This window comes from Halichoerus grypus, chromosome 10 (assembly GCF_964656455.1).
Source record: "Halichoerus grypus chromosome 10, mHalGry1.hap1.1, whole genome shotgun sequence".
Lineage (NCBI taxonomy): Eukaryota > Metazoa > Chordata > Mammalia > Carnivora > Phocidae > Halichoerus > Halichoerus grypus.
In genome coordinates this window covers 56,561,391-56,573,596 of record NC_135721.1, presented here as the reverse complement: position 1 = coordinate 56,573,596, position 12,206 = coordinate 56,561,391, and the positions used below count along the sequence as shown (strand labels likewise).

Here is a 12,206-nt window from a genome sequence, read left to right as displayed (position 1 = left end):
GAGGCAAACTCAAATAACAAACTTGTCTGAAGAACAAAAATCCTAGTGAAAACTCATCAGTCATACAACTAGGCTTGTATTCTAACACTGTATCATTCTACAACTAGGCTTGAATGAGATAACCTGGTATAGAGGGAACAAGCTAAGGTGGGTAAAGAAGATTGAAAAAAAAGAAATCCTGGAATCTTTAAAGTACCAGGAGAGGGGAACCGAGCAAGTGGGGGGTGGGGTAGGAGAGTCGGTGAACAGTGCAGAGAACTCTGTGGTAACACTCATATAGGGGAAGACGGTCAGGACAAAGGGAGGATACTTCATAGGTGAGAGGTGCCAAAGACTACCCATTTTGCTATTTTCCTGGTTTATGCCTACTACCGATCACTTATGCTGATCTAACAAATATTAATCAGGTGTATTGATTGAGTTACTTTATATGTCATCTCATTAATTCCATCACTAATTCCTCCACTATCCCATTTGGATTATAATAACAGCAACATATTTTACTGTTGATAGATGGCAACTCTGATTTTCAAACTGATAATGTAATGAACGATGTAGGTAGAATCTGGCATCTCTGATCCTCAATGGACCAATGAAAAATCTGCTTTTTACAATTGCTAACATACAGCAGAGCAATTACTGCTCTAGCCTGCTGGAGCTAGGGGCCTTTTGAAATCAGAAATTTTTATCCATGTTCCACAGGTCAATATAACAGCTGAAAAAAATAATAATCCTATTGGAAAGATTTTATTTATTTATTAGATAGAGACACAGCGAGAGAGGGAACACAAGCAGGGGGAGTGGGAGAGGGAGAAGCAGGCTTCCTACAGAGCAGGGAGCCCGATACGGAGCTCGATCCCAGGACCCTGGGATCATGACCTGAGCCAAAGGCAGCCGCTTAACAACTGAGCCACCCAGGCGCCCCAATTGGAATATGAACTAGGCTTAACTGTACCAAAAGCATGTAAAAACACTCCAATTCTGCATGCATATGTTATATATAAAAAAGCAGTGTTAGGAATTACTACTCACTTGTGTTTGTTCTTCTGGAAGAAGATCAAATATAGCTTCATGCATTTTTGCCATTTGCTTACAAATATTCCTGAAACAGGCAGAAGGAACGGGAGCTTTCACCTCATACTGGCAGGGAAAAATAATGAGAATTATGTTCATGTCCTCTGGATTGTTTATTGTCCGCACTGTTCCCTCAGACATATATTTTCAGCCCTTACATGCCTAACTCTGATAGAGTTGAAGCTTACACTTCTATGATCTGTGCTACTCATGCAAATCTCAAGAACTTTTCATTAAATATCCTAATCTACTTTGAGAAAGCCAGCAAAATTTAGTGGCTAAGAACAGAGGCTGCTTCCCTTAAGATAGACTTTTTGGGTTCAAATCCCAGCTCTTCAGATTCTTAGCTATGTGACACTGGGCAAGTTACTTCATTTCTCTATATCTCAAAGGACTTGCTGTGAGGACTTAAAAAGACGGCTTATAAGAACACAAAACAGTGCTTGATACAAAGTAAGTACACTAAAAATGTTAGCTACCCATCTGGCTCAATATACAATGATGAATCTTTAAAGTAGGCTCCAAATTAACAGATTATTTTTTAAACATGATTTTCAGAACGTGTCAACATGATCATATCAAATCAATAGGACTCTGGCAAAATTAAAATTTTCTTTTTCTTTTGTAGGTAGGCCAATATAGTAATCATATTTATCCTAACTATGGTAAAGGAAAACTTTCTCAGCTATGACCTATGCTGAAAATTTAAACTTAGGTAAATTCATTTTACTATCCTTACATTTGGATAGTAATATAATAATATAATATACTGGTATCATTCAGAGAACCATCTTTGGCCCACATTTTATAATTCACAAATTACCATTTTTATTTATAAGACAAATCTGGGCTAAATAATTTAATGTACTAATCTTATATAGTTTATTAAAATGGTGAGTTCCAATATACTGCTCTTAGCAGAACGATGCAGAAGTCACCATGTGACTGGGTCCAAAATAAGCAAAGTTGTGACCCCCTAAAGTTTTACCTTTCTTCAGCCTAGGAATATATAAAACATCCCCTTATCTTTTTTGTTAATAACAGATTTAAGATATGATTCACACACCATAAAATTCACCCTTTTAAAGTGTACAATTAACTGGTTTTTAGTAGACTCAGTTATACAACCATCACCATTTACCTCTGAACATTTTCATCACCTCAAAAGAAACCCATAACCATTAGCAGTCACTCCCCATGCCCCCCTCCCCTCAGCTCCTGGCAACCACTAATCTCCATAAATGTAATAATACAATATGTGGCTTTTTGTGACTGGCTTCTTTCACTTAGCATAATGCTTTCAAGATTCATCTATGTTGTTAACATGCATCAGTACTTCATCCTTTTTAGGGCCACATGATATTCTATTGTACGAATATACCATAATTTATCCAATCATCAACTGATGGACATTTGGGTTGTTTCCACTTTTTGGCTATTATGAATAATAATGCTGTGAACATTCATGTACTGGTTTTGTGTGGACAAATGTCCTCAATTCTTTTGGGTGTATACCTAGAAGTGGAATTACTGGGTCATATGATAACTTTAATCTTTTGAGAAAATGCCAAAATTTTTTCCAAGGAGCTGTATCATTTTATAGTCCTACTCAGCAGTGTATGCGGGTTCCAATTTTTCCATATCCTCAACCAACACTTGTTATTGTCTGTCTTTTTTATTTAGACATCCTAGTGGGTATGAAGTAGTTATCTCATTATGGTAACATCCCCGTATTTTAAATACCACGTGTACTGGGTTGAAGAGTATCCCCCCCAAAATTCACGTTCACTTAGAACCTTATAAGGTCATACTGGATTAGAGTGGGCCCTAAATCCACTGACTGGTGTCTTTATAAAAGAAAGGAGAAGGAAATTTAGACATAGACACACAGAAGGAAAATGGCCACGTGAAGACAGAGGCAGAAATTGGAATGATACATCTACAAGCCAAAGAATGCCAGCAATTGACAGCAAGCACCAGAAGCTAGGAAGAGGCAGGGAAAGACTTTGCTAGAGCCTTCAGAGGGAGCATGGCTGACAACCCTTTGATTTAGGACTTCTGCCTCCAGAATTATGAAAGAATACATTTCTGTGGTTTTAAAGCTACTGTCTTTGATAATTTGTTATGGCAGCTCTAGGTAACTAGTACACCCCCAAAACCTTCCTTCACCCCTGCCTTCCCTAAAGATACTCTTCTTTCCATCTTACCTTCATCATTTCTTCAGTCACTGAAACTTGACACGGTACTTTATTCTCAACCCTTAAAATTTGGTTCTTGCCACTACCCAAACCACCTTCCTCCACTATTAACAATCTTCTGAAATTTCTGCAAAAATCACTAAAGACATCCTAACTTCCAAATTTAGTAACTTTCCTAGTCCCCCTACTCATTGCTCTGCAGTGTTCACACACCTTCACACTTGAAACACGGTCCTCAGTCCTCATGTAACGCAGTGTTTCCCTGATTCCTCCCCTCCTGACCTTCCTCTTCTGTATCCTGTCTCCTAAATGCAACGCTTTTTCAATCTTAATGCCCCCATCATCCCCTCTCTCTCTCTTATGAATCTCATTCAATCTAACAACTTCTAATATATCTCTAGTCCTGAACCACTTTGTTAAATTTAAGTCACACATCTCCTAAATGATCCATACCATAACTGAGTTTACCATGAAATTTCCCAAACCTGCTTTTCCTTCCTGTTTCCATTACTATTGCTTGTATTACAGTCCTCCTGCTCACCCAGACTGGAAATCTCCAACTCAGTTTTTATTCCTCCTCTTTGGTTCCTTGTATTGAATCTAAGTGCCACCAAATGTACTTTCAGATTATTTTGCACATTAATATTCTAGGTCAGAGTTTCTCAACCTCTACACTACTAACATTTTGGGCTATCTCATTCTTTGTTGTGAGGGCTATCCTGTGTATTATAGGATGTTCAGTAGCATTCTTGACCTCTACTCACTAGCTACCAGTATTGTCCCACTTCCTAAACTGTATGTTCCCAACACTTCTGAATGTCCTCAGGGGACAAAACTGTCTCAGGTGAGAAACACTGCTGTGGGTGAGATCTTCAATACTTCTCACCTGAAAAAACGCAGTCACATTTTAATGAGTCCAGATATGATATGAGGTCAATAAACGTTTAATAAAACTGGTACACAGTAAGCTCTGGATGCATATTTTCTTACATGTGTGTATATATGTACATAGGTATATAGGTGTATGAGTGTCTGTATGTATGTATATGAACGTGTATGACTGAATGAATGTGTCTGATACTATGCTAGCTGGAGTGTACGAAGATGAATCAGAGACAGAGAGCTCTGGGGAGCTGACAGCCTAAAAGCTGGTTGGTATTCCAGAAAGTGGACATTGCATGCTCCAGGAACACGGGTGAAGACGTTTAGGCAATAGCAGAGATGGCTTCCCGAGCAGCACACCTGGGCTGCTGAGTCTTCAAATGAAAAAAATTAAGTGAAAGTATTCCACACAGAGGACATGCCATACCACCTCAAATCTATTCTACACACTATCTGATAAATCCTACTAAAGTGCAATTCTAATCATGGGTTAGTTTAAAAACTTTTGGGTTCTACTTCCATTTAAAATTGAGAAAGCTGTAAGAGAATATTCTACCACCCTCACCACAACAAAAAACTGTAATAATTTACAAAATCATAACTTTTCTTGAACCCTTCAGAGAACAGAGGTCCCAAGAACCAAAGGAACTAACTCCAAAGAGTGACAAGCCCCACTGAGGAGAGATGGGACACAGGAACTGTCTCACTTTGGCAGAGCATAGGAAGAAGAGGTGACCACCACAGAAACAAACAGAAAACAACTAACGTTTTAACAAATGCCCAAAGGGCCAAATACGGACTAGTATATGCTTACAGTAAATGAGAGCGCTGGCCACAAGGGGAGTTTGCACGCACAAGTTCTCCTCCATGGGTTTCCAAAAGGTCCTCACAAGCAACACTGGAGTCAGAACTAGAGACCACAGAATCACTCTCATAGACAAGCAGGAGGCGAGTGGCCACCACTAGAGAAAAGGAACAAGTGCTGCCCACTTCCTTGCACCCTCCTCTTATATGAAGCAAAACCTAAAGTCACGGACAAAGGGCACTCAATTCTTTCATCCCCAGGGCTGTGAGGAACAGAAACAAAAAATACCTTTAAGCAAAGGATCAAAAACCAATCAAAGTAGAGACTGGCTACCACTGGAGGAGGGGTGGGAACAATGAGAAGGCTTCACATCCGAGGACTCACATTACCTGATTCCAAGACTTAGAATAATGCTACAGTAGTTAAGATATTAAGACATGGTATTGGTGTAAAACAGACTTATAGATCAATGGAACAGGAGTCTGAAAATAGACCCACAGGAAAATAGCCAATTTTCAACGAAGGTGCCAATGGAGAAAGGACAGTCTTTTCAACAAAAGGTGCTGGAACTAGCCAGAAAAAAGAACACTGACTCATACTTTGTACTATATACAAAAATCAACTAAAAATGGATCACAGATATACATATAAAACCTGAAACAATAAACCTTTCAGAAGAAAACAATGGGAATTATCTTTGTAACTTGGGTAGGCTTCTTGGGATAGGACATAAGAAGCATGAACAATAAAGAAAAAAAATGACTAACTGGAATTCATCAAAATTTAAAAACTGTTATTTCTATAACACTGTTAAGAAAATGAAAAGTGACAGACTGAGAGAAAATACTTATGGAAACACGTATTTGATAAAGGACTTGTATCTAGAATATACAGAGAACTCTTACAACAACCCAATTTTTAAAAATTAGCAAAAAGTCTGAACACGCTACCAAAGAAAAGACATGGGTGGAAACTAACATGTGAAAAGATGCTCAACATATAAATTATTATGTAAACTAAAACCACAATGAGATATCACTCCATACAGACCTACTAGAGTACTAACATTAAAAAACAAACAAACATACAATAGAAAGTGCTGGTGAGGATGAAGAGCCCCTAGGACTCTCATCTATCACAAGTAGGAAAAAAAAAATGGTATACTCACTTTAGAAAAAAATTTGGCAGTTTTTTATAAAGATATCATAAAGTTTTACATTTCTTATATAACCATCAATCTATTCCAAGGTATTTACACAAGAGAAATGGAACATGTACCCACAGATAGATGTGCACGTGAATGTTTATAGCAGCATTATTCATAATAGCCAAAGCCTGGAGACAATCCAAAGGTCTATCCACTGATAAATGGATCAATAAACAAATAGTGATACATCCATACAATGGATACTACTCTATAATAAAAAGGAACAAACCACTAACACATACTATCAATTTCAAAAGCATTATGCTAAATGAAAGGAGCCTGGGACAAGAGGCTACATTCTGTATAATTCCAGTTAAAGGACATTCTGGAAAAGGCAAGACTACACAGATGAAAATCAGACCAGTGGTGGTCAAGGTTTTGGATGTGGGGAGAGAAGTGACTGCGAAAGTGCCGGAGAGAATGTTTAACAGTGACAGAACTGTTAGGTATCTTGATTGTGGTAGTTCTACTACCGCATATGTTAAAGTTATCAAACTATGTATTTAGAAAGGGTAAATTTTACTGAGTGTAAGTTATACCTCATAAGCCTAACTTAAATTGGTTAGCTTTCCACTGGTAGTGAAAACTCTTCACTGTCTTTCCAGCGTATCTCCCATTCCTCAGTTCACCTACCCTAATACATTAGCTAAATGGAATAACTTACCTTTGTTATTATTAACAACAACAGCAAAAACATTAGCAGTCAACATTTACTGGAAACTTGCTATAGTCAGACATATGATAAAAGAAAAGCACTCCACATAAATATTATCTCATTAATCCTCACTACAAACTTATAAGGCTCTATTATTTTCCCCATTTAAAGACAAAGTAAGGCTTAAGGAGATTTGCCCAAGGTGCTTCAATGGCTAATCTGGGACAAACATGAACTTAGGTCTACCTGACTACAAAACCCTGACACTAATCTTCCTCCTATGATTCCTACCTACATGCTGTTACCTCAGAGTGTCTCTTCACCTCAACTTCATTTGCCCTAACCACGCCTATCTTTAAAAGCAAAACTTACATGCATGCCTCATCCATAAAGTTTTTCCCAGATCTCCCTCCTTAGCTGGGAACCCACTCTTCCAAAGCATTAAAAGCTCTAATTGCATGAAATTGATTCCTTACTTATGGCTCTTTACATATTCTACCTTCTGTTATAATTATCGATATATTTTTCTTATTAGATATTCAACTATTTGAGGGACAACACTGAAGACTTCTTCACTCTATGTAGCCCAGTTACCTAACACAATTTAACTTCCTGAATGAATGAATGAATGAATGAATAAATGATGGCTGGGACATTAGTTGAGCCAGTAGTATAATTAGATGTTAACGTTTTATTCTTTCTAAGCAATGGTACCATTACTTACTAGCTTTTTAGAATCAGTCTATATTACTGTTATCCTTCTTTCTCCAAATTAAATTTTCAGATTAGAAAATAAAAAGCTAAAATTAAGAGGCTAACCCAAACCAAACACTGTCTGCTATCTTGGCATGAATTAAAAACAGAGCTAATGGGGCGCCTGGGTGGCTCAGTCGTTAAGCGTCTGCCTTCGGCTCAGGTCGTGATCCCAGGGTCCTGGGATTGAGCCCCGCATCGGGCTCTCTGCTCTGCAGGAAGCCTGCTTCTCCCTCTCCCACTCCCCCTGCTTGTGTTCCCTCTCTCACTGTGTCTCTATCAAATAAATAAATAAAATCTTTAAAAAAAAAAAAACAGAGCTAAACTCCTGGGCAACCCATGAAAGCAACTAGGGCAGAGAGTGGCAAACAGAGACTTGTTAACCAAGAGAATGTAACAGGTCAAGGTAACAGGGGAAGTCATCAGTAGAAATATAGTAGTGAAAATACTAAGTTGCAAAAGACTAGGCACATTCTTGACATTAAAAATAATGGGGAGGAGGATATTTAAGGTTTATAAAAGACTTAAGACATATAATAACTAAATGCAGTATGTAAATCATGTAGAAATCTTTGTTCAAACAAGCTATTGAAAAAAACATTTTGGGACAACTGATAAATTTTAAATAGCAATAAATATTAGATGATATTAAGGAATTACTGTTAATTTTGTTAGGTGTGATATGGTAGCATGAATATATAAGAAAGTTGTCAGTTTTTAGAAATACATAACTGAATTATTCAGGGGTGAAATATCATAATGCCTCGCATTTATTATAAAATATTTTATGGGGTGCCAGTAGGTTAGGCATTCAACTCTTGGGGATTTTGGCTCAGGTCATGATCTTGGGGTTGTGAGATCGAGCCCTGTATCCAGCTCCGTGCACAGAGGGGAGAGTCTGCGTGAGATTCTCTCCCTCTGCCCCTCTCCACCCCGCCCTGCTCGTGCTCTCTAAAATAAATCTTTAAAAAAAAAAATTTTTTTTAAATAGTTTAGGAAAAAAAAGCAAAATGTGACTGTTATATATAGGTGATAAATATATGGAAAGCTCATTAAATAATTCTCTTTTTCTTTACCAAAAAAAAGAATAAAATAAACCATCACGGGAAAAAGCCTAGCCACAGTCCCAATTCTTGGTAAAACAAACAAACAAAACAAAAACACAGAATAAATCAGGGATTTAAGAGTACTGGCACTACTTTGGTTTTGCTTCATTATATTCCACAGCTTATTACTAGTTCCACTATTTAACATTTACCTTATTCTACACTGTTAGGCGTTTACAGTCCTCTGCCTTGTTAGATGGTAAACTTATTTTCTTAAAAAATTAATTAATTTTCTCCAAATATTTATTTAAATTCCATTAGTTTACATACCTCTTAGCCTCTTAGGTGTAGAATTTAGTGATTTATCACTTACATACAACACCCGGTGCTCATCACAACAAGTGCCCTCCTAATCCCCATCACCCATTTAACCCATCCCCCACCCACCTCCCCTCCTGTAATAGATGGTAAACTTCTTTAGAGTAGTCACAGTATGTTATTTATTAACTTTTGGTAGACAGAAGAATGCCACGTATCAAAAAGGAAAACTGATGAAACAGTATGCTTTTCAATTTAGTTTGTACTTGGCAACCATAAAGAAAATAGAGAATTCCTAAACAATCATTTTTCTCCACACAAAACTAGAAACTAATTTAACAGGTACAGCATAATATAGGTATGTCTGCACATACCTATAAATTCCTTAAGCTTCTTAAGGGCATAAAATATCTGTGTTATTTATCAACTACACCCGACATTCTCAAAGTGTGGTATGGGGACACCTGGGAGTCAGAGACTCTTTGTGGGAATCTGTGAAGTAAAAACCATTTTCATAATAATATTAAAATGTTATTAACTTTTCACTCTCATTTTCTCATGTTTGAAGAGTGGGGATTTTTAGATGACTTGCAACAATGTCATCGTTCTGACAGCCAATGGAATGTGTGTTTGTGTACTCTTGTGTTTTAAATTTCTCTTAGTTTTAATTTCTAATATGGTACTTACTGACAGGTACAATTTGCATAAATAAAAGTTCTTTGGGGTCTGCGATTATTTTTAAGAGTGTAAAGAGGTCCTCTGACCAAAACATTTGAGAACTATTAAACAAATGCAATCTTATTTTCCAAGGACTTTTCCTCATTGTCACCTTCAAATGTACAAGCACACATCTATACCTGTGAATGGGCACTGCTTTACCTTGCACTTTTATGATTTTCACGTGCTTGCTGCTCCTGCCATCTCAGAATCCTGAAGAATGCAAGTGGCAGAAAAGCATACCAAAGTGCCTAGTTTGATGATTACCCTAAATATACTCTCAGGCATGTACATATAGCCTTCAAAATTCCAATGTCTGCTTTCTCCCTAAGACAGGTGTTGAACTTAGGGAATGAAAAAAGTAAGAGGGCAAAAGTGACTAGGCCTGATTAAGTGACATTTTTCTAAAGATACCCTCCAGTATAATAGAGGATTCACTGGAAACCATTGCTTCTTTTAATGACCCATTCGGAATGGGAAGCAAACAAGAAACAGATACTGAAATTGATTATCTATATGGGAAATAATAGAGTACTTCAGACTCTGCCATTTCAGTCTGGAAAATAAAGAACGTACCTTACCACAAATAATTTATCTACTTTTTTCTCTATTTTGATCTTTGTTCTCTCAATTCTGTCTCTGGAGGACTTTCAGACTAAAACCTAGTTTGAAGAAGGCACATATTTGTCAATGCAGCTAATATAAAATTACTTCTGCATAGGGTTTCTATCATTCTTAAAATAACCTCCCTCCTGCCCCCTTCCAGCCTCTTTGGATATAATTATCCATTATTTGGGCAATCTGAACATTTTACTGAGTTTTTCTAAACCCTGAAGAATTTGACTGGTTAGACAACTGTGAAAAGGCACAATGCCTTTAAACAATGCCTAATAATTTCCATAAATCATTACCTTAGATAACAACTTGTCAAATAAGCTATCCATTATCGCTACAAGCTTAGCTGATATTTCAGCTATGTGGTCATGGTAGTCCTGTAACGAGAAAGAACATTGTATTTTAAAGTCCCTGGGACACATCTAAAAAATACTTAACAATTATGAAACTCTAGTAGAAAATATAAGGAAAAGTACCTTAGTGATATGATCAAAATGCCTAAGCATGCTATATTGCTTAGGCTGCAGTCGAGCTTCAAAATGAGCCCTGATCACAGGAATGTAGTGCACAATTAACTGCAAACAACGTGAAGAAAGAGCTGAAGAACAAAAAACACTATTAGTTGCATTTAATTAAATATCAAATTAAATAAAAAATGTCAATTAGTTTCATACAGTTTGTTTCATCAATGAAGAACACACTGGCAGAAATCAACATTATTTCACTTCGTTTAAGAAAATGATTTGGGGAGTGCCTGGGTGGCTCAGTCAGTTGGGCATCTGACTTGGTTTTGGCTCAGGTCATGATCTCATGGACAGGGGACTGAGCCCCACATTGGGCTCTGTGCCCAGTGCAGTATCTGCTTCAGATTCTTTCTCTCTCTCCCCCTCTGCCCCTTCCCGCTTGCGTGCTGTCTCTCAAATAAATAAAAATCTTTAAAAAAAACTGACTCGGTAATGAATAATGTAGTAAACATGCTGCTCTTCCCAATGAACTCAAGTTGTTAGTATTACTAACCTGAGGAAGCTAATGGGACAACTGATTCTCTTCTGACATTCAGATACCTCATATGTATTACATCTTAACATTTTCTATAGTGGTGCAACTTCCAAATAACTTATATATGTTAGGGTGGAAATTCTTCGTAACATTTCCCCAGAAGTTAATTTTTCAGTTATGGTAATACACAGAAGAGTGAAGCAGCATTTGCTACTTTTAGAGCCTTTAATTAAACTCATAAAAACATCAGGTATAATGAAAACATAAGTATGGCGACCTCACTGTAAAACCTCAGCATGTGAATTAAAAGCAAGAATCCATACCCAAATTTTTTGTAGTTATTGTTTTTAGTCCAACAACTTGCAGTGCACCAGCTCCAAGAACTAACTGGCAACTTCTTGAATTGAAGTACTAACAAAGGAAGGAGAAAAAAAAGCCCAACAATTTATTAAAAACTATTTTATATATGCTGGCCATGTGTCTACAGTTCTAAAAATACATTCCTCTTTCCTCTCATTCAAGGACCAAATGAATTTTCTAGTAGGAGCAATTAGGATCTATTTATGTAATGGCAAAAAAAGGGGAAGGATGATGTTAATATTTATTGTCTGGTAGGAAAAAAGTAAAATTCTAAAAAACAATTGTTCAGAAACTAATCTTTAATCTGCATTCATAAAACTAGTTCAGTTTCACTGAAACTAACAATACACTATATGTTAATTACACTTAAATTAAAAAAACTAGTTCAGTTTCAGTCATTCTTACTGGAGGGTCCTATTGTCAAAAGGGTAACAAAATCTTTCTGGACTAAAATATGACAACTCAATTTGGGAGCAGAATTAACTGATTAGACATTTGGAGCCTTTATGCTAGCAGTTAAAAATATCTGTTAAAATGAAATGGCTGAATAAGATTATCACCACATTTTCATTTTACA

The 12,206-nt window shown here is 36.9% G+C and overlaps 1 protein-coding gene across 7 annotated transcripts in view; it reads right to left on the bottom strand.

The window, feature by feature from the left end:
- Positions 1-12,206, bottom strand: part of VPS54 (VPS54 subunit of GARP complex) — a 93,828-nt gene that overhangs the window by 9,321 nt on the left and 72,301 nt on the right. For 5 of the 7 annotated variants that reach the window (XM_036079096.2, XM_036079098.2, XM_036079099.2 and 2 more), the window contains 4 exons: positions 11,593-11,680; positions 10,747-10,868; positions 10,567-10,647; positions 1,033-1,140 (listed from right to left, as the gene is read on the bottom strand). In XM_036079096.2, coding sequence (XP_035934989.1) covers positions 1,033-1,140; positions 10,567-10,647; positions 10,747-10,868; positions 11,593-11,680 — 399 coding nt within the window. Of the gene's footprint in view, positions 1-1,032; positions 1,141-10,566; positions 10,648-10,746; positions 10,869-11,592; positions 11,681-12,206 lie in introns of those variants that run through there. The other 2 variants (XM_078056476.1, XR_004913063.2) reach the window with 2 other exon arrangements.